At 40.6% G+C, this 22,920-nt stretch overlaps 1 protein-coding gene across 10 annotated transcripts in view; it reads right to left on the reverse strand.

Annotated features, from left to right (window-relative positions):
* The window catches only part of LOC132154817 (E3 ubiquitin-protein ligase RNF220-like), a 125,632-nt gene that overhangs the window by 11,485 nt on the left and 91,227 nt on the right, over positions 1 to 22,920 (reverse strand). For 3 of the 10 annotated variants that reach the window (XM_059563496.1, XM_059563497.1, XM_059563495.1), the window contains exons 4-13: positions 19,240 to 19,288; positions 14,445 to 14,540; positions 12,721 to 12,763; positions 11,637 to 11,741; positions 10,629 to 10,750; positions 9,861 to 9,987; positions 4,197 to 4,293; positions 4,002 to 4,088; positions 3,844 to 3,899; positions 1,380 to 1,479 (exon numbers count right to left, since the gene is read on the reverse strand). In XM_059563496.1, coding sequence (XP_059419479.1) covers positions 1,380 to 1,479; positions 3,844 to 3,899; positions 4,002 to 4,088; positions 4,197 to 4,293; positions 9,861 to 9,987; positions 10,629 to 10,750; positions 11,637 to 11,741; positions 12,721 to 12,763; positions 14,445 to 14,540; positions 19,240 to 19,288 — 882 coding nt within the window. Of the gene's footprint in view, positions 1 to 1,379; positions 1,480 to 3,843; positions 3,900 to 4,001; positions 4,089 to 4,196; positions 4,294 to 9,860; positions 9,988 to 10,628; positions 10,751 to 11,636; positions 11,742 to 12,720; positions 12,764 to 12,916; positions 13,135 to 14,444; positions 14,541 to 19,239; positions 19,289 to 22,920 lie in introns of those variants that run through there. The other 7 variants (XM_059563502.1, XM_059563501.1, XM_059563500.1 and 4 more) reach the window with 5 other exon arrangements.

A 22,920-nucleotide genomic window follows, 5' to 3' on the forward strand; every position in this document is an offset into this window, starting at 1 on the left:
TCAGTCAGACCTATCAAGCAACAGTGTGCAAAGTCACACTTTTAACTGCTGGTCATGGTAAACATGGTTAACAAACACGATTTCAATTGCAGACCGTAGCTGACATCAAACTTGCGCTACAGACAAAGTAATTCGCAGATGCACACTTGACTGGAGATGGGTGAGAAGAACGTGCTTGCGACGTGCTGACGAGAAAAATCAATTGCTTCGGGTCTGCTGTGCTTAGTTATCTGCCCCTGATATTTAATATGGTGCCCCGTGATTGGCGCCCACACAAGATTGATTCAGCTACACTAGAAGCCTCTCCCTAGAGAAGAAGGCTCAGAGGAGACAAGAGACAGATAGAGAGGACGATGAATTGTGAGGGTGCATTTTAAAAAATACTCAGGAATGATCTCATTATTAATAAATAAAAACGGTGTTATAAAAAATTATCAAAGTAACAAATATTACTGAAATTGAAAACAAAAAATATATATAAAATAAGTCAGTATGTGTGTCAATCACACAAACTTATGAACATTTTAATCTTTTGTTTTCTGAAGAAAAAACCCCCCCACTAATTTTATTTAATGATAGAGGTTTTCTTTTTCTTTCAGAAAATAAAACAATCATATTAATCAATCAGCTATTAATTTTTTTTTTTTAGAACAAAGCAAACCATCTCCTGAAAATATCTCCTGATTGAGACTCTACATTACAAACATTAAATTGGCACTGCATTGGACAACCTTGCACAGCGGGAATAAACAAGCAGAGAGACAGGACATGGGTCATGTGGACTGACAGCTGTGCTCCTGCTCTTGAGTAGGCAGAGTGAGGTATGTCTGTGGCTAACGTGTTGAACCTGGTCCAGCTCTAGACAGCAGTGTGGGAGGAGAGTTTAGTGGGAGCACTTGTCGAGGAATATGGTTGAGGGTGCAGAGATGAGGGAATTGTAGAGAAAGTTATCTTTAAAAAACATTTGTAGGTAACAGTGATAGTAATACTTTCAGTTTCAGGCCACATGGACACTTTTTCTTCCATTAACATGCTTATTTAAAGCATCTGTGTGGTGTGGTGCCAGCAATTTCACTTTATCTGGCTTCACTTCTTGCAATAAGAGATAAATACTGCACTATTCCTGTAGTGAAAAGCTGTAGTATGGAAATGGCTAAAGGGATATTAGCATTCCTGGGCTGTGCTGCGAGTTAAGCCCAGACAAGGCTCAGCTGCCTGTGATCAATACTCTGGGCCACTCCCTGTGATCGAGCATGCTCCGGAGAGATGAGCACACTAAATGCATCATTTATGATCTTGCAGTTCCTACACAAACTAATCTCACCCCAATACACCAGCAAACACACTGCCACTGCGGACAGGTGTGTGTTTGTACTCACTTCTCGATCTCACTGTTTTTACAGGTCCTCGGCATGGAGGACGAAGATGAAGAGCTCGGCTCCTGTTTGCTGCTCTCACCATTACTGGTGGATGGCATTTCTGCAAAAATAGACAAACAGAGCATATATAATGAATGAGTGCTGACAAAAGCAATGTTTAAAAAAAAAAGAGCCAAACCAGTAATACTGTGAAATATTATTACAATTTAAAATACCATGACTATTGTAATATGCTTACAATAAGTTAATATATTCAATCTGATTTGATATATTGTTTAACATATGACCCTGAACAACAAAACCAGTCTTAAGTGTCATTTTTTACAAAACTGAAATTTATACTAGGGGTGTGCACGGATAGTCGAACATTCGAATATTCATTCTGCTCTAATTGTTTGATAAATAAAAATTATATTCGAATTTCGCAAAAAAAAAAAGGTTCACAATAAAACCTAATTTGGTCACTTTCAGTGATTCTCCACGGCACATTTGAAGATGTACTCAAGCAAAAAAAATCATTAATGAATTAGGGGCCGTTCACATATCGCGCCTAAAAACGCGTGGAAAAAGCTAGACGCGTTGCTTTCTCCTTCTTTCCAAAGCGCTCGGGCAGAAGCGCTCCTGCGGCAACAATGACGAGCTCTCTCCATTAAGACTCGGATATTTCAGCAAAGGATAAATGGATTTGCAGCACAAAAAATCGCTTTCAGTAGCTTGGCTACTAAATTTATTTCAAAATGGCAATCCATATACAGCTATGATCAGCTGTTCCTTCATCTTGGCTGAGCTTTCAACGTTGCTACGGGAAAGGATGAAGCTGAATGTTTAGTTCTTGTCACATGACCCGCAGTGCGCTTGCGGCATTCTGAAAAGTTGAGATGTTTTTAACTCGATGCGGTGCGGACGTGCCTGGAAAAAACGGGTGCGTCGCACCGCGTGCGCATCGCGTCGCTTCCATTAAGATCGCACATACCGCACGCCTACATTGGAAATAATGAACTTGAGCACGCAAAAGACACGATATGTGAACGGCCCCTAAGAACTGCAGTCTTCTACAGTACTTCAAATATGCCGTGGAGAATCACAGAAAGTGACCGAATTCAAGAACATTGTTGCGGCATCTCTCAAGCAACGAATAAACACCGATAACTTGGAGAATGCAGTGAAAACTCCTCTTCTCGCGTCTGCCCTAGACCCTCGGCACAAACATCTCAGGTTTCTCGATGAAAACATGAGAGAAGTAAGAAAAAATAACTTTTTTGAACATTATCAGAACATTTTCCTTGATGCGAGTGGTGCGGAAGCAGCCGCCACCAACGATGAAGAGGAAAAGGCTGAGCCAGTTCTTCAGCGATGAGTCCAGCCGAGACGAGTGGGAACAGTTCTTGCTGGAGCCATGTATTCCACCAGATGAGGATCCCATTCAGTGGCGAAACGAAAACACGAAGCGCTTCACAAAACGTATTCGCTTAGCACACCGTTATTTGTGAATCCCGACAACTTCTGTGCCGTTTTCTCCACGGCCGGCCTTATTGTTAACAGACTAAGGAGCCGACTTTCCCCCGATCATGTTTACATGCCTGTGTTTCTTAACAAGAACATGTAAAACAATAGAAAAAAAAGCAAAAAAGATTTGCTGACCGTTTAAAAGTTTCAAAGTTAAGTGTAGGCTTCGTTCTACAATAGCCTAATTGCTGCAGGCTGCTTTACGTTTTTTCTTTGTTCACTTTTTTTTCTTCTTTTTTTTGCTTTTAATCTGTACTTTTGTTTGTTTGCACGCATTGTTAAAGGTTTTCAGCTACAAAACACGATGTGTAATGTTAAAGCTTATTGTGTGTAAGCATGTTTAAAATGATGGAAACAATAAATGTTGCTGAAAAATAACGTCTGTCTCATTAAACTTAATTTAAATAAACGAATATTTGAATATTCGTTTTTTGTGAGCTCAAATATTCGAATGTGATATTTGCGGAAAACGCCCATCCCTAATTTATACATCATCTGAAAGCTGAATAAATAAGATTTCCATTTATGTATGGAATATTAGGATCTGACAATATTTGGCCGAGATACAACTATTTGATCATCTGGAATCTGAGGGTGCAAAAATCTCAAAATACTGAGGAAATCGTCTTTGAATTTGTCCAAATGAATTCTTAGCAATACATATTAGTAATATTACTAATCAAAAATTAATATAAATATAAATTTGATATATTTACGGTAGGAAATTTACAAAATACCTTCATGGAACATGATCTTTACTTAATATCCTAATGATTTTTGGGATAAATGAAAAATCAATAATTTTGGCTATTGCTAAAAATATACCCCAGCGACTTAAGACTGGTTTTGTGGTCCAGGGTCACATATATTTAAAACACCATGAAACATGTTTTTTTTTCAGGATTATCTGATGAACTGAAAGTTCAAAAGAACAGCATTTATTTGAAGGCCAACTCACCATCACTGGCCCATTTTGAGAACTCTGGTGTTATTCTATTGGATGGCACACCACCACTACAGGAGGAAAACATAAAAAATTTAGTGTAAAAGTCTATAGATTTGTTATTTGTCATTTTAAAGTCTGTGATGAAATCATTTCAGTGAAATCCAGCGTACTTCAAAACAGCCCCACGCAGTGCCTCACGTTCTTTAGCCTCTCCCTGGTCCTCTCCAGAACAAGGAATGATGTCTGCTTCAGTGTACCTGAAACCTTGAGTTAAGGAACAATGGCATCTAATTTCAGTTACTGTTTCAATGCCCACTACAGTGCCACTGAGAGCAAGATGTCTCCAGATGACTAATCAAGGATACTGGGCTTTGCCGTACTCCAGTGTGTCATCTCCATCCACATCCAGGTCTGCATCACTATCATGGCTCTCCTTCGTACTACACATGGCAAAGCCTGTCCCTAAAAAAAGGGAGGAGAGGAACAACGGTCATCAGTAAATTAAATTTGGGCTTAATCCTTTGTCGCATTTAATAATACATATTTTATAATAAATCTGTCACTTGCAACCATCTCCAACCATAACATCCAGGACAAGGTTTGTCACGCCAGAGAAACCCCAATTGGAAAGGCCTGTTTTAGCTCTGAGCAGAACCAGATTACTGCAGACAAGCCAGGATTCTGGTGCTCTGGGCCCAGATGAAGCCATCGGAGATTGTCTGAATAGGAGTTGTGTCAGGTGCCTGTCAGGGTGTGGGTGCTGAGCATTGGGGCGTGCAGGCTGAGTGGCACTTCTATAAATCCATTGATGAGCGCACAGACAAACTCCAGCCACTAGCTGACTGGGTCCTTCAGTTCTAGTTAAGAAGAGGTTGGAGCGGCAGCAGCCTGAAGGGTGGGAGCAGCCCAGGCCCCTCAGGGGCTGATGGAAGGATGTCAGGGCACTGCTGGAGAACGGGTATGTCATGGATGAGGAGCTGAGGTAGGAAATGGAAGTGGAGAATGATACTTTCTCTTATTCCTCAAATCAATACAGCACGTGGATGACTATTGCACAGTGTGGAGTGGATAACTACAACCTTCAGGGAGTGTTAGGTACTGATGGAAAAGAGGAGGAGGACTGAAAGTGGATGTGGCAGCCATGATCTCTCTCTCCCCTTCTCTGGAAAGGGATCCAAACGATGCAGAGTAGGGATAAAATGTATCACAAATGCTTGCCCTTTTTTAGTTTTTTTACAATGTGCTATGGTTTTTAGCGATCAAATAAAAGAGAACTTTTAAGTTTTATTTGGTCCCTGTGATTGCAGAGACATATGCGCACAATAGCTGAGCTACATAAAACTGAGCTCCTCGAAGAGAATCAGGGTTCAACTGTGCACAAGTCTAAATGTACATTCCTTTCCAATAATAACTTTAACAAATCTGTCTATTAGTTTACCTTATGCTTACAGTGTCTGTTCATTTTAGGGCTGTCAACGAATATTCTAAATTCGAATATGTATTCGAATAGTTAAAAAAAAACGAATTTCGAAGGTGAAAATTAATATTCAAATATAAAAAAAATGTGGAAAAAAACGCCAGCAGTAGTAGAGGCGTGGTTGTCTGCTTTGCGAGTGGGCGCGCTGGCGCGCCTGAGGGTTCAGGGACAGGTCACAGGAGTCGCACTGTCTGGCACAGCATCACTGCTGAAAGTTGACGCGTCTTCATGGAAGATGCCAGCAAGTGCAGAGCCCAACTCGACCGCAGCAGAGAAAGTGAGGTAAAATTGTTGACCCATGAGATAAAGTTGTATGCAAGCTATTTAAGATACAGTTAGCATACCATTCGACCACTAGCAACATGAGGTCACATCTCAAAAATGTGCACCCAAATGAGCATGGCATAATGTGTGGAACTCCAGCTAAACAGTCACGTCTTGACACTTAACGTTACTTTGCATCGCCCGCCACAAGCTCTTTGTCTGCAACACGACAAGAGGCCATAACGGATAAAATAATTTCGTTCATTTGTAAGGACATGAGACCGATCAGTATCGCGGATGGGGCAGGCTTCGGGGAGTTCTGTCAAGCAATGGATCCGAGGTTTGATTATTTATCGTTTCATGTCAAGGAAAAGTTCCATGTTTACCACAGCACAGCTCACTCGGAGCATTCAATGTCAGTTCTATATGCTGTAAAACTTCAATTAATATTAATAATATTTGTTTCAATCACTGAATAAAGCCTGCTATATTTGGGACAACAGTCACGACCTTAAATTGCTTGCACAAAAATGTGTTTGTTCATTTAAACCATTATGCGCAGAGAACGTGAGGGTGAGAGAGCTCGAGGTCTGCAGTCTTGGCCATTAGTTGATTTCCTTTTTCCTTTTTGTGTAGGTAATACGTTGTCATATGTTTAAACTTAAATAGACTATCTATACAAGTAGTTATGTCTCTTTGTATTATTTGGTCCTGTTATTGACGTAATGCGCGTCATTGACAACATGCACAACCAGATGTTCGAATATTCGTGTATTTTTTAGAGGGAATATTCGAACGTCATTTTAGAGCAATTTTGACAGCCCTAGTCCATTTATATTTACAGATAAAGCTAACAATGACAAAGCATTATTTTAATAAATTACTGATAAATGTTTTTCAAAGAAGCCTTTCATGCTCACTAAGGATGCATTTAATTGATCAAAAACACAGTAAAATATTATTGTGAAATATTATAAAAATGTAAAATATCTTCTCTATTTTAATATGTTTTATAAATTTAATTTATTCCTACAATCACATAAGATGAATTATCAGCAGCCATTACTCAATTCTTCAGAATCACATGATCCTTCAGAAATTATTCTACTTTTTTCCCCATTATTCTCAGTGTTGAAAACAGTTATGCTGTTAATATTTTTTGAAATTGTAATGAATTCAGGATTCTTTGATGAACCGAAAGTTCAAAAGAATACTATTTATTTGAAACTGAAATATTTTCTAAAAATGTCTTTACTGCTTTCTTTCTTCTTTTTTAAAATTTAATGTCTCTTTAGCAGATAAAGGTATTCTTTAAAAAAATATAAACTTTTGAAACAAACTATTGAACATTGTTGTAGCTTGGTTAGAAATATATAATAGTATTTAAGCATGGGCAAGCTTTAATCATAGTGGCACCAAAGTGCAAGAAAGGAAGGAATGTTTGTGACCACTTTAAAACATGAACTGTGGGTCCTGTGTCCGGCATCACCTTATTCTAGCTTGGAAATAGTGTTAAATTTTCTAAAGATAACATTCCCACTCCTCTGACCCAATTGAAATTGGGTGAAGGGTACAGTCAGCCAAAAATAAAAGACCATAAACTGTAAATGATGGTGAACATTTAATTAATTAACTGTCAACAAGCTGCAAAGAAAGCCAAACCGGGGGAAAAACTAATAAATATAGTGACCATTAATGGCAGGCCGGGCAGAGGCAGATATGGCAGCAAAAAGAAAAATCACTGTTAATTCAATCAATTGATCAGGCTATGGATCTGGCTAATGCTTTGCTAGAACCAGGGCAGGAAGGATGTCATTCAGCATTGATTCAGCCTAGACAGGAACACTGTCCACTTTAGTGTGTAAACTGATGACACTGAACCTAGCCAGACTGAAAAAATGTATGGCACACCTACTCAGGCAACCACAACATCAAAACGGCCACCTGAATGGTGTATAACTACCTGAGCAGTGTGTGTCTGACTGAAATTGCTGGGGCTACCGTTAAGCGATCTTGGCAGGCAATCTAATCTGTGCCGAAAAGGTCATTGCAACTCTAACTGCCTCTCAGTCAAATTATGCACGCCGTCGCACCGCCTCTTTGCCCAGCAGCCTCAGGGACATAAGCTTACTCCTATTCTTCATCACTGTGTACATTGGATGAATAAAAAACTTCACTGTCTCCCTTACAATATAGCCTGTATTTACCTGTATTGCTCTGCAATACTTTGTAAGACAATAATGCAATGTGTCAAGTTCAAAGCAGGTCTTGTATGCGTTTAGATGTTAAGTTGTCACAAGCATAAATCACATTTTCCTTGTTGGGTCACATTTCTCAAGCTGAGTTACATTTGCCATGATTGTTAAGTGCTAATCTACATATGTCACCCAAGACAGGTGTGTCATGCCACAGCAAAGATAGGGGAAGCAGAGATCCCAGAGAAACAGGACATGAAACATGGCCTCTCCTCCACCTTGTTGCCATGACACTTATCTGCCTTTCACAGTATGTCGCAGGTCAGAGTTCATCCAATCAGGATGGCATTTACCATGTATGCCTGCCAGAGAAGGGGCTCAAAGCTGCCATCTCTCAAGGTTCTTTACAAAGATGAGCGGTGGGCCTCTGTTCTTCTTTCCCGACTTCACAAAATCTCCTCCATCTCTGCCTGTGACTGCCATTGCTATCTCTTCATCAGCACAACAGCTCTGCTAAGCTACGGACACAGGAGGCCTTATGGGCCTCCAACACAAACTGATCCTCTTCGATTCCTCTCTTCCTCTTGGTCTCCCTTTTTTTTTCCTTATCATGCTCTTTTTGTTTGGTTTAAAGCATTTCCTGTCTGCTTTCTTCCTGGGTCCTCAAAGAGAGAGAGAGAGCTGCTGGTGCTTCAGAGACTATAGCCCTCTTATCCCATTGAAGACTCCTTTCAAGCCCCCCTCCCCAGTCTAGCTCCCCCTGGGCTGGAGGGATTCTGCAATGCAGACCGATTGAACGCTTGAGGACTTTAGCTGAGCTTTCAAGGGAAAATCCACCTTCTGAGCATCCTAGGGGGAGCTTTCAAGTGGCCCCTGGGCCACTGAGTCACTTCTCACCAGGTCCCTCCCCCATATCGCCATTACACTGGTGCCTGTGCTGAAGATAAAGGTCTGGTGAGCTTCTGTACAGACACATGGCTCTGTTCACATGCAGAATTGATCTGGGCCACCATCTGTCCAGCCGGGCGTTAGAGGAGCAAGACCATTTCTTTTCTTAATCCACACAGCTTTGCAATCTGTTCTCTCCTTGGGATCGAACAACCTTTCCATTTAAGAGCGCAGGAGTTTACAAAAGACCACTGAGGGAGGAGACAAACTCCTTTTCTAAATAAGAAACGAACAGTGAGGAGAAAAACTGAAAAGTTTTTGATAGACATTCACTTAGCACTTCCTGTAAAGCGGCAACCTAAACTTAACTGAATAAACCAACCCCTTTCAAAACAACCGATCCAACATTAAGAAAAGTTCCAAGATAAAAATCTCAAGTATGGAGAATGACTGACACTTCCTCCCTAGTGTAAAAAATAATCTGAGGAGGTAAATTATTTATGAACCAACTAGAATTCCCTTGAAAGTGTGGCAGCACATCAAAAAGGGTCTTAGGGAGCGTGTGTGTATGTGATAGAGAACGTCCCAGGTGAGCGGCATTAGGTTGGGAGCTATAATTGCATTCCTGCAGTGAGGGAAGCCCACGGGTCAGCGGCCCATTTTTCTCACACACATCTCTGTACTGGGTGAGGAGGGTCAATTGCACAGCTAAATGTGTTTTCCTTTGACTCCTTGAAAGCCAAGCAGGGCCTGCCAGAACTCACCTTGTCTGGACTACAGCTGCTTAGCCTATAAATTAACACACACGCCACTTGAACAGGTTGATCTTGGGGTACACCGAGAAAGAAATGTCTGTAGCCGTATTAAACAGCTTTAATGTTTCTGGCGACCTTTGTAAGCGATCTTCATTAAACTTTTAAGAAATGTTTCTTGAGCACCAATATTAGAGCATATTAGAATGACTTCTAACAGATCATGTGCCAATGAAGACTGGAGTAATGGCAGCTGAAAATTCAGCTTTGCCATCACAGGACTAAATTACATTGAAAATATATTCAATTGTAAAACATTTATTTTAAATTGAAATAATATTTCACAATATTACAGTTTTGCCTGCCCCCCCCCCCCCCCCCAAATAAACAGCCATGGTGAGATTGACACTTCTTTCAAAAATATAAGAAAGTGCGAGAAAAAAAAACACATACCTCTGAAACCACCTTCCAGTAATGTAGTAGCTCGGACCCTCTTCTGTCCACACCACTCGTACTCCTCAAACCGCGTTCCGTTCTCCCCTTCGACATCAGCAGAATCCTCTTCTGTTCCACCTTCCCTCTGAGAGAACAAAACCACTTATCAAACATGTACCAACACATTTCAATTGGTTCATTCAATATAAAAAGACAAAACCACAAAGTGTGACTACATCAGAGGAAATCAAAGCAGCGCTTTCAAATCCACTAACTTCTAATGATGTCTAATTTTAGGAGCTATCAAACCACATGCAACAGAACACCTGAATCCAACCACCAAGAGTGCATTAGTATTATAAGAACTACTGGATTAGATGGGAGAACGAGGAACCTGCTATATAATAAAGAGGGAAGTGCTGCATCCTGAACCACTTAAATGGTTAAAGAGGGAAGCCAGTCAGACTCCTTGAACAAGTTTCCATTGAGCCTTTCTATAAAATCAGTGTTAAATGACAATACAGTAGAATATCTATTAAGTAGGTTCAGGACGCCAAAACTGCCAACCAAATCTAGGTGAAGGAGGAGGAACAGAGCTAATCCTTCAACTATTCCCTGGACACCCATGTAGGAATACAACATAGGTGTAATCATAAGGAACTAAATCCCAGAAACATTAATATGCGTGTTTTGTCAGATGACTGATGTCCAGGGAAAAGTGAGGGCAGAAAGGCCAAAGCTTCTAGAGGAGGTTCGAGGCCCAGATCTCTGGGTTTATGAAGCTACCTTGAACAGACATTGTTCCACATGCCTACTCATTTCCTCCTCCGTTCCTGTCAGCGGGGCGCTGCACAGTGGACATACCTGTCCATCCTCAGGCTTCCGGCGCTTCATCTTCCCAATCCGGGCTGCAGCACAAGAAAAAAAAATAAAAAAGAGATATCAAATGATAGTTCAATGGAGCAAATAGAACATCATATATACGGTATACATAATCTATACTGGCACTGAGTGGGGAATAGGTAATGATTAAAATAAAAATATATATATATTTATTACATCATTAAAATGACTGTAGATTTCTATTCATTTTAATTATTACATTTATTGATTTATTTACACACACACACACACACACACACACACACACACACACACACACAGAGTCAAACTGAAAAGATTATTCAGGCAAGAAGGATGAGATGCAAAGCACAACAGTGATGTGATAGGGCTCAGAGGTGAACTCTGTCCATTAGGCCTTTGCACCCAAACACCAATTCCTCCTTGATACATCAGGGACAGGCACGAAAAACGGCCAGAGCTCTGATCTCTCGGGGTGTCTCGCTCTTCTCCCTCCCCTCCCCTCCCCTCCCCGAGCACATAATTAGAAATTTAACACAGCAGAACAGCGCCTATTGCGCCGTAAGTCTCTGTCGCTTTTTCTTAACTGCAAATGGCGTGTGGGGACATTAATTTTTAGCTGGCTGTGATTGCGAATGGAGCCGAGGGGGACTGGAGGAGGAGAGGCAGGAGCTTCTGCCATTACCTCCAGGAGAGGGAGAAGAGAGAGAAACACTGGCCAAGTTGACAGTAATGTGGGGGAGATGGGCATCATTAAATAGCACGAAGAAAAAGGCAGATTAATTAGGCACAGCAGGAGTTTTCCTCACTCTGAAATCACAGCGTCTCAGATGAGAGGTGGTATACTTTAATACGGCCTCGGGTTTAAACAAAGACAACCCAATTTACCCTTACAGTGCCTGCGGCTGCGATAAAGGGGGGAGGGGGTCTTACCATGCCGCAGGCAGCAAGGGGCTAGGGGCACTCCTCTGGGAACTGGGATTGGGGGACTTTTGAAACTTTCCTTGGCGTTGCGCCTGCACCAGCAGAGGTCATCGACTGTTGACACATGAAAAAACCAAGGGTTAAGAAGATTCTCTGCTTGGGCTGGCGCTACAGTCAAGGGAAGTGCAAAAACAGGTGGCCACAATTGACTACAAGCTATACTAACTATAATAAACAGCCATGTTATTTAATATATGACAGCTTAGGCTTGTAGAAATCACCTAATACGTGGCAAGGGTGCTGTGGTTGACATGGATGTCAAGCTTCTGGCAAGGCCACATGACAGACACCAGTGATGCACCCTGAAAGACGAGGAGCTCCTTATTCGTGCCAGACGGACACCAACACCCAGAATAACAACTGGCCTCTGGTCAGTGAGCTACCAGCTCACACCAACCCTCCCCACGGGGGCGGCAGCTCCATCACACCCACCGACTAATGACTATGGGTTGGGGTTCAGATAAACATACAAAATGACTAGACCCGCTGTCAGCAAGACGAGTCTTCAGAGCATGTCAAGTGCTTCAAGTAATGCTCACTGAGCAGAATGGCACAAAAATGCCTTAAAATGTATTATTTTATCAGGTAAATGGTATCCACCATCCAATATTGCAGACATTTTTGTCAGGTGTTTATAATTAGCTGACTTAGACAGGCATGAGTATTTATTAAAATAAACTAATAATAAGGCCATTATTTTTCATGAAATACTACTGGATGTAAACACTCTAGAAGATGATGTACTGTTAAAATACAATTTATTTAAATATTACTACTTATTTTTGACTAATTATGGCAACTTTATATTGATATAAATGTTATCAAATAATATGAATTATTATTTTAATCAACATTACAGAGAGGAGCTTGCTAGGTAAAGGACAGCTCTCTATATATTAACTGCACTTTGTAACAATGATATAAAGTATTAAACTATTAAATATATGTCAATTACGTTTTTATAAGTCATATGTCAACAGATAATCACTCATTAAATATCACTTTCATTGCTGCAGGGAGAAAATATACATACCATTCAATCGTGTTTGCCTGTTAGCTCGAACTCGTAAAAATGTCTGCATGTGGGGGAAAAAAAGAACAAAGAAAAATCTGTCAGTCATTGAAGTTTATTTCTTATTTCTATATAAGGACTTTAATGATGCGCGCATCACAAGATTGCGCTGGATTCTGCAGCAGATTCCTGATGTCTGAATGTAAACAAAACCTACTTCACTCTGACCATTGCTCTGCAACTCCTCTTCCATTGCAAACGCCACAACCCTCCAAACTCATTTGGTTTACAAAAACATGAAGCCCGGATAACTCTCCTCCAAAACGCCGATATGAGACTCAATAATCAATTTACGAAGGATGAATAAGGATTTAAAATATTAGGCTTACTAACAACAGTTCGTGTCAGCGCGCCATCGCCGCCATATTGCTACCGGTCACGTGACCACCACGTCAGTGTCAAAAGTTGCAACTGATGCAGTTCCTTCTTTCGCCACTGGGGCGCAGCAGTATGTAAACGACGCATATGATATGTGTTGCTTGATTCATTTTTGTTTAAGACCAGGGTTCTCAACTCTGGCACTTGAGGTCCATTTTCCTGCAGAGTTTAGCTCCATCCCTAATCAAACTGACCTGATCAAGCTAATCAAGCTCTTTTAGGATTACTAGAAAGTTACTGACAGGTCAGTTTGATCAAGGATGGTGCTAAACTCTGCAGGAAAGAGTTTAAATGTAAGATGTGAAGACTTATGCAACTGTGTTTAGACTATTCCTTCCAATATATTTTGTTACAAAAAAGCAAAAGAAATACAGTATCAGATTTTATACAACATACACCCCGCAAATATATTTTAAACGTTACCCCACAAATATGCTGAACATTTTTATTTTAATAAAAACTGGAAAGATACACACCTATCAAAATAATTAAAGTATATATATACTTTAGCATGAGGTGATTTGAGCAGCTTCATTAATAAATAGTTCTACCAAACAATCCTCTTGAAACGGTGCCATTATGTATTTAAGGCCACTTGACAATCATTGTATATCAGTCAGTAGTATTTTTAGTTTTGTGTTATTAAAGGCAAATTCTAAAGACTTATCAGGACCATGAAGGAGAGCCTTCTTATAGCTAATGTGCAAAGATCTGTCTGGATGTTACTTCAATTGAGAAATTCTCCCACTTCTAGGGTTGAGGGGAAACCCACAGCTTCAGGGTGAAGCAGGAAGAAAACAAACATGTCAAGGACACTGGCGCACAGAGATGATATCCGGGGCTTGGGGGCGGTGTAGATTAGCCCAGTGTTAAACTATGGATGATTACATATCAGAGCAGAACAAACATTACAGCCTGAGTAAACCTGGGGCTGGAGATTAGCAGAACAGATTTCAGCCTGTATTAATACGTCCAGCAATCAGATCCAGTCTGGGATAAGATGGAGGATATTGTGGAGGTGTTACCAAGCTAAATTTTTTAATGGTTATTTTTTTTGTCATTACTTTCAGTTGACAGAAATCCAGTTTCATTACATCTGCAGGTAAAGCACCAACTTGGACGGATTTCACTTCAATTTGAAACTCCCATATATTGAGACACTCTCAACAAGCTAAAACCCAGTGAAATGAAGGGCTGCATCAGAGTGGAGGGTTTCAGTCGGTGCAGTTGTGCTCAGAGTGTCAGAACTGCAGTCTGTCATTCTGCACCTGTGACAGACACTCTCTGTCTGAGGCGTCCCGTCTCACCTGGTATCTGTCAGAATGGTGAGCTTCATCAGAGGAGAGCGGGGACACAACTGGAGACTCGCCCTCACGTTTGATGTGCACTGACAACAGGAGAGACTATCGAAAGAGAGAAAGAAACAAAGGAAAAAAAGAAAGAAAGAGGTGAGCAGCCATCCAGACAAATGTGTCATCCACTGAACAGATAATGTAGCCAGTTTAAAAAAAAACACAAGAACACACTGGTGTGTTGAAACAATATGGCTGATTGTTGACAGATAACCATTAACTGCCATTTCAGCTTTAAACTATGTGTTGACAGGACAACAGTGTTTAGAGTAATGGAGACTTCGCCAGAGGAATAGACAGAAAAGAGGGCACCAGACAGCATGACAGGACACTTTGATCGCCTATAAACGTATCGCCGTGCGCCTGGAGATGTAACAGGCCTGTCCTTCTGAAAGTGTAATTGACTTAATTTCTGAAATGACTGAGGAACAGGGGGAGGGGAAATACTGCTTACTTTCCCGAGAGTCTTGATCTCCGTCCTGCTTTTATGAGGTGGCTATAAAATATTTGTTTTTACAATCTGCTCTGATTAATCAGAGTGAGAGGAGGGGTTGCTGCTTTAGCGGCTGACAACTGTAATCTAATATTAATATGTGAAAAATGGCAGCCTCTCTCTACGGGGACAGTAAATTAGACATTATGCATGGCTCCTTATGCTTTTGAATTGCAAGGTCAGGAAACAATTTATTTGTGATCTCAAAACCTTTGGAGCTCAGGGAATACAGTGTGTGCCAGAGAGTGAGAATGAGCACTAAGTGTTTACACTAGTCTATACTGTATCTAGTGTGTGATGTTTAACTGTTTCAATGTCTAATGAGAATTGATAATACACCCAAAATAACACAGAAACAGCAAGTTTAGTACCAGGTACCGTATTTTCCGCACTATAAGGCGCACTTAAAAGCCTTTAATTTTCTCAAAAAACGACAGTGTGCCTTATAATCCGGAGCGCCTTATATATGGATCAAGGCAATCTGTCAAAATGTTGACATTCCCTTTAAGCAGAGCTCTATTTAGTGGATGCATAACGCAAACCCAGTCAAACGTTTAACTGCAGCATCTTCTATTATATGCACCTTATAATCCGGTGCGCCCTATATATGAAAACAGTTCTAAAATAGGCCATTCATTGAAGGTGCGCCTTATAATCCGGTGTGCCTTATAGTGCGGAAATTACGGTAAACTGACTTGAATGTTATAATGTAAAAAAATTATTCAAGATAAAGGTTATACACTACTGTTCAAAGTTTTGGGATCCATAAAAAAATTTTTTTTTTTAAAGTCTCTTATGCTCAACAATTTTGCATTTAATTGAAATATTATTAAAATGTTAAGTAACTGTTTTCTTTTTAATAACTATGTTTTATTCCCGTGATGTCAAAGCTGAATTTTAGCAGGCATTCCAGTCTTCAGTGCAATACAATCCTTACAAATTATCTTAATATTTTCCTAATAATCTTAATAATTTCTTATTATTATCAACATTCAACAAATATGTACATTTTTTCAGGATTATTTGATGGATAAAAAGTTCACAATTATTTTTGTGACATTTACTGTCACTTTTGATAAATTTAATGCATTCTTGCTGAATAAAAATCATAATTTCATTAAAAAAAATATCTTACTGACCTATTGAACCGTAGTGTATAATTCATTATCTTTGCTAAAAGATTTATGTATAATAAATTTAATTACTGTGCAACATGAACCTCAACAGATTTTGCATTGAAAATTACCTTTATATTAACATTTAATCCTTTAGGCATTTAATCATTGTATAAGTTGAACATTAAGGTGTAGCACAAGCTGTAGCAGTGCTGCAGATGTTAGCATGTTAACTGTGCCGCCTACCACTGTTGGCCTTCGCCCTGTTGGATTAGACTGGCATGGAGTCGCTATGGCAATGGCGGCTTGAGAGAGGGGTAAAGACGGGCCAACTTGGCCCAGGGTTAATCCCCTTTAGAACTAGCGAGCTGGGCCTGATCTGCTGCTTGCCATCTTTTAAAGGAGAATCATGGACCCCCTCCGCCATCCTAGCTAGCCTCTTCATTTTCCACACACTCCTACGGAATACTAAGTGTGTGCTATAGAATGCTCAGTCACGCCTCACACGGCCTGTTTTCTAACCTGCTCCTGTGTCTTCTGGCTCTCATGCTCTTTCCATACTCTCAGTTTCTTTCCAACTGTGGGTCAGAACCAAAGGGTTTGCCCTCTGGATAAGGGACAATCATATGAGGATGGTTTATTATTATCACCATTCTTGTTCATTTCTTCACTAAGAAATATGCATTTATTCTGAGACAAAGTAAAAATATATATCTCAGGCATCAGGAGAATGTCTTTAGTGAATGTGAGGTTAGTATTTCTGGCATTTGCAAAGGTTCATGGCATCATAAAATCCATAAACTGAAAGATAAATGCTTGATCTGTCGCAATACTCTCCATTGACAATGTCACATCAGCCTGTAATTTGTTATCCTTTAAAATCATAGCTCAAAGGGATAAGTTCATCTGAAAATGACAATTCTGTCATCATTTACTCACCCTCACAGGTATAACTTTCTTTTTTTATGGATATTGAAAAAAAATTTTTAAACTGTTTTTGTCCATTTGATGAAATGTACAAAATATTTTCTCTTGGTTTAGAACAAAATAAGGGTGAGCAAATAGTGAGCAATCATTTTGGCTGAACTATACCTTTAATATCCATGCTTGGAATTAAGCAGAGTTGTTTGTAGCACATTAAAACTCTCTAGCGAATCATGTGATCAATCATTGCAGATTTAATTGAGATTTTAAGTACACTTGGCCTCTTCCTCCTTTTAAGACAATGACACTAAAAATCACGGGTATCATTTTCCATGTGCAGGTCTTTTGAATAAGCAGTCAGGAAACACTGAAAGCCCTAAATAAATTACAGCAGAAAATAAAGCCAGATGTTTGCGACCACTCTCTCTTATAGTGACACAAGACTCTTTTTACATCTTTGTCTATGAAATAAAGCAGTAATTGGCATTAGTTGTGGCCACTCGCGTAGCTACGGGTGGGCCTGGGTGGGCCTGGGCCCACCCACCTGTCAGTCAGGCCCATCCAGTCATTGGCCTCACAATGTAGCCTAACACTATTCAACAATAATGTATTTTTGACACGAACATTAGTAAGTTGCTCTGTTTCATTTTAGTCTGTGAAATGTGCTCGTCGTTGTGAAGGGGGGATGGGCTGTTCGCAATCTGACTGCGAAATGCGCTATGCGGGCATTTAATCATCACCATGACAACCAAACAAGAATCAAGAAACATTAAGATTTATTTTTATAGGTCAAGTATTGTGATAATCGCAACAGAAGGAGTAAATTATGTTGCAATTATCACAATACTTGACCTATAAAAATAAATCTTAATGTTTCTTGATTCTTGTTTGGTTGTCATGGTGATTATGAAATGCCCGCGTCAGATTGCGAACAGCCCATCCCCCCTTCACAACGACGTGGTGCACATTTCACAGAGGGACACTGAAGTTTAGCTAAGTATGAAAAATGAAACAGAGCAACTTATTAAAGTTCGTGTCAAAAAGACCACGGCCGCCGCAGGAGGAAGATGATGCAGATGTTCAGGAGCCTCAGCCATCAGTCAGTAGTAAGGAGCTGAACAGCTCTGCTTGTGATTATTTGATGAAAATGCATGACATTGTGAATTTTGACGTCACTGGGGCGCGAAAGAGGAAGTTGCCAGCTAAGTTGGGCGATATGTTGATCCAGTCTACCGTGGGCAAAGCATCACCTGTCAAGGACAACTCTGACCTGAAACAATTGTGGAATGATATACTAGACAGGCAGATCATGGAACTGAACTCCCGTTTTAAGGCTGACACGTACGGTTTAATGAGAGCAGCCGCTGTGCTTGCCTCAGTCGAACACCTTCGGCAAAAAGACTCTGTTACAGCCTGCCGGTGCGCACTTTAACATCGCTGTTGATGATTCTGAACATGAGGTGTTTGTTCAGCAACTAGAAAAAAAAGTATCAAATGGCAGGGCATTTCCATCACTTGTGGAGGTGCTTGATGCATGCCCATGCGATATCTTTCCAAGAATGAACCGTCTCCTGCGAGTCCTCATCACACTACCAATAACAAGCTGTACTGTCAAACGTTTCTTTTCCACTGTAAATCGGATAAAAACTAGTTTTAGAGCAACAATGTTGACACATAGACTGAACTCTTTGTCCCTTCTCTCATTTGAGAGAGAATTGACTGAATTGGACTATAACGAAGTCATTGCAGTGTTCAACTCAAAGCCCCGTCATCTCCTGTTATAAGCGCATCAAAAGTAAGCCAATCTACATTTACTATTTGCCTAGTTAATGTTGTTATATAACGTGGTTTATGTGGCCGCTGAGCCAGACCAAGCATTGTTTTTACACACTGTCCACTATTGTCCTGCTGATTTAATGATGGTGTTTTTTGCATCTGTCAGATGCGCGTGTGTGTGTGTGGTGTGGCCGTGCGCAGTGGAAATGCTTATCGTTATGTTCTTAACACTGCTTATGATGACATGATACATGCTTGTCATTAAACTGTGGTGTATTCAAGAAGCAGGTGTACTGTAGTTGTATTGGCCTATTTTGATAACAGATGCATTTTAGGCTGTGCCCACCTGACTTTCTCTGGGCCCACCTACTTTGTGATTCCTGGCTACGCTACTGGTTGTGGCTGAGCCTATCAATGAACATAAAGATGGTGGACTTCTTACCTTCGGTGTGCCTGGAGCTGCATTGATGTCCTTGTGTGATGGGTTCTTGCTGCAGGGAAAAAAAGACAATGTGAGATATGGCTGTAACCAGTAAACTTCTTCATATAGCTATAACCAATGCCATGTAATCAAAATTGAGAAAACCAAATGTAAAATATAGGAATTTGCCATAAAAAAGCCACATATTGACCATTCTTCTGATTTTCGAGGTAGATGTCTCGATGTCTAGCTGGTTACAGCTCTCTGTGTAATCGATGAGACTGATACAGACTCAAAACGGCCATTCAAAAGGACAATTTCACAGCTGACGTGCACTGATGTTAATTTCGATGGAATGTGATGTGCAGGAGCAACTTGTTGCCATGATGGTTGATCTATTTTGATCATGTGTCACAGCCCTGGCTAAAAACCCATCTCCTTTTGACTGAACAGAAACTGCAATCTGTCACTTCGGAGAGATGCAACTTCTGTCCCCAATGGAGCTGGGCAACACACATCTCCATCAACACTCTCTTTAGCTCAGTCATATTGAGCAATCCCTTGTTGGCTTCACTTAGGACCCAAGCTGGCCTTCGAGAGGACAGCCAAGACAAAAGAGAACAAAGCCACACAAATCACACTTTTAATCATCTGGAGATGGAAAATGGGGTGGGAGGGGGAGGGATCGAGATCAGTTTCAAGCCCATCCTCTATGCCACTCAATCCAGGCAGCCCTGGGTCATGCTGTATTTGAAACAATTACTGTCCAAAAGTACGACTGCTAAGCAGATTTGGGTTATAATTTTTTTATTGAAGTAATCATTCTCATGGATGCTTCCATCCAGACCTGATCCCCCCACTGCAGTTAGACTAAGGCAGAAGGAAATAAATGATTTTGCGGTTATTTGATTTGTCAGTGAAACGCCTTGGGCACTTAGGACTTTGAAATATGTTGAGGACAATGCATTGGCTTGTAAACATTGTATTAAAGAGGCAGAGAATGGCAGAGAGAGAAAAAAAGTGTGTGGGGGGTGACTCCTTCTTGTCTCTTGCGGGTGGATTGTACATTGAATCTTTGCCTCGTGGACAATGTGGATTGAGGATGACTGATTGGAAGGCAGGAATTATTAAACGGGGCGGCTAAAGCATCCGCCGACAATAGGGAAAGACATATCAAATCAGATTCCTCGCTGAAACATTAATATCTTTCCTGCCATCTCTCCTTCCATTTCTTTTTTTTGCTTCTTGCTTTTTTCGCTGTCTGTCTGTTTCCTTGTCCGTCACTCTTGTTGAATCTCTTGTTTAGAGCCCTGGATGAGCACTGCTGGGTGTTTATGAAGCAGCATGATGATGACCTGAGAAACAATGACGGGGTAACATCACCCTTGTCATGTTCATTTTAAATCATGCATTCACACCCAGAGAAGTTGAACTGAAACTGAATTAGCCTGCACCCTAATCTGAAAGTCTGATCCTGCAGGCACACGTGTCACTGGCCAAATGAATCAGAGAGAAGTGCAAAAGAGAACACAGATCCTCTTTGTGTTCATTTAGTTTCTGCTGTGACAGATGAAGTTACAGTACAGTATATGGACTGGCTAAAAAGACTCAAATGTAATGAATGACAGGTGGAGGCGTGGTTTGCAGTGTTGCCCCAACCTTACACTCAGGTAATAAGCCTCTAGCCCACCTTTTCTGTAGTCGCCATGATTGATCTGACAGCAAGGGGAGGAAAGAAAGAGAAGGGGACAGAGAGAAAAGATGAGACAGAGGAGAAGAAAGAGACAACACAAATCAGGAACCAGGCCTTGAGAGGGGATAAATTGCCCCATCGGTGACAGCGTGCTGTTTGCAAGATAATAAACGGACTCCTAGGCATCATATATCTGCCCAGTGTGGCACGGTGAATCTCTGTGACCTCTCACATCTCCTCATGTAAAAAAAAACAAACAAAAAAAACCACTAAGATACACTTCATACACTGTAGCGTTCTAAATGGCCCCTCTGCATTCATTGGACACCCTAGTATCTCAAAATGTTCTTTTCCAAGTGGTGCTACAAGCAGGCAAGGCCAATGACAGAAAAACACTCTTTACTTGTTTAGAGTTGCCACACAGGAACTGAACTATAGGACCTGAGGGACATTATGTAATGGTATGTGTATGGAAAGCAAGTCAATTTAGGACTAGTGTGCAGACAATAATGCATAAATCATGAGTACTTATTGCAGTAAAAATAATCTGCATGTGATCTTTAGGCAAGATGCTGTTTAATCAGACGAGGCAAAAACTCAGTGAGACTTGCAAATTTAAGATGTTACCCGATAAGCAGAGGGTTTAAAATGTTTTGATGTCAAGGACCCAAAAAATATGGTGAGGAAATTGTTTGAAAAGTGTGATATTAAAAATGACATCATTGGCATTTATCTTGTCATTGTACTAAATTCAAAATGAATAATTAAAATATGAATTGAAAAATAGTATAATATTAATAATATAATAATCACTTAAAATCATTAATCATAATTAAAAACACATTTTATACAAATTTTCACAATAAATATTGGTCCAAAGGAACTGACACTTTCCTCTCACATTTTTTTTACAAAAGAAAAAAAAAAAGTTAGAACCTCCTGCTCTAATGTAATGTAACAATTAAATGAACAATGAAAGATATTTTTTCTCCTGCAAGAGAATTTTTGAGGGGAAAGGCAACAAGATGACGAGACTTTGGACACAGTATTAAGATCTCCCTTATATACAGTAGGCATATAGATTCATACAGCATGAACTCATCTTTTTGAAATTCTCAGTTTAAAACCATTCCCCATATGCGACTGACTCCAAAATCTCACAAACACCACACACCAGACAAACCAAGCTTTCCCTTTCCCCTCTCGCATCCAAGTTCAGCAAGACTGAGAAGAGGGAGAGAGAGCAAAAGTGAGGGAGCCGGTGAAAATTGAATAAATGCCAGTCGACAGTTGGGGGGTTGTAAGCTGGAGATAAAGATTGCTTTTCGTGTCGTTTGCCACCCGGATCTCTCTCGCTCCGCTGGAGGCAAATTGATTACGTGGAGAGGCTGGGAAAGGGTGGGGGAATATGTAGATTGCTGTGGCCCTCAGAGCAGGCAGACGGGTAAAGGGCATGATGGATTTCCATTTCCATACATGAAGAGCAGAGGACAAGTCAGGGAGGGGGCATGGCAATGCGGCCACAGGGGAGGGAGCGAGAGGGGAGTGCGACGGCGGGTTCCAATCTCACACACACCCACTTCCACTCAGACATCTGCCTAATGCTACATCTTAAATAGCTTTCCCCATTTTACATGCACTCAAGTCTCATTTGGTGCAGAATGAAACGCTATCATTAAAGGGAGATTTACTACAAATTGCCACAAATTCGCCATGTCACTTCCAATGATCTGTGTGCGCTAGCGTGTGTTGAGCAGAGCCCTGCCTGGAAGGAAGTATACAGGGAAGGAAGCACAGAGTTTCACACTGATAGCAGTAGAATCGATGAAGCAATGCGGTGACTTCTCTGTGTACTTCAGGAATGCCTAAATAGTTCAATATTCTGGATGCAAATGTTGATGTAGATTAACTAAAATGGGATCATTTACATTTTTTCTGCAGATTTACAGGAAAGATATAAGTAACTGTTGCAATACTACTAAACCATGACAACATTTGCATGATGACTA

This window comes from Carassius carassius, chromosome 12 (assembly GCF_963082965.1).
Source record: "Carassius carassius chromosome 12, fCarCar2.1, whole genome shotgun sequence".
In the NCBI taxonomy this organism is placed as follows: domain Eukaryota; kingdom Metazoa; phylum Chordata; class Actinopteri; order Cypriniformes; family Cyprinidae; genus Carassius; species Carassius carassius.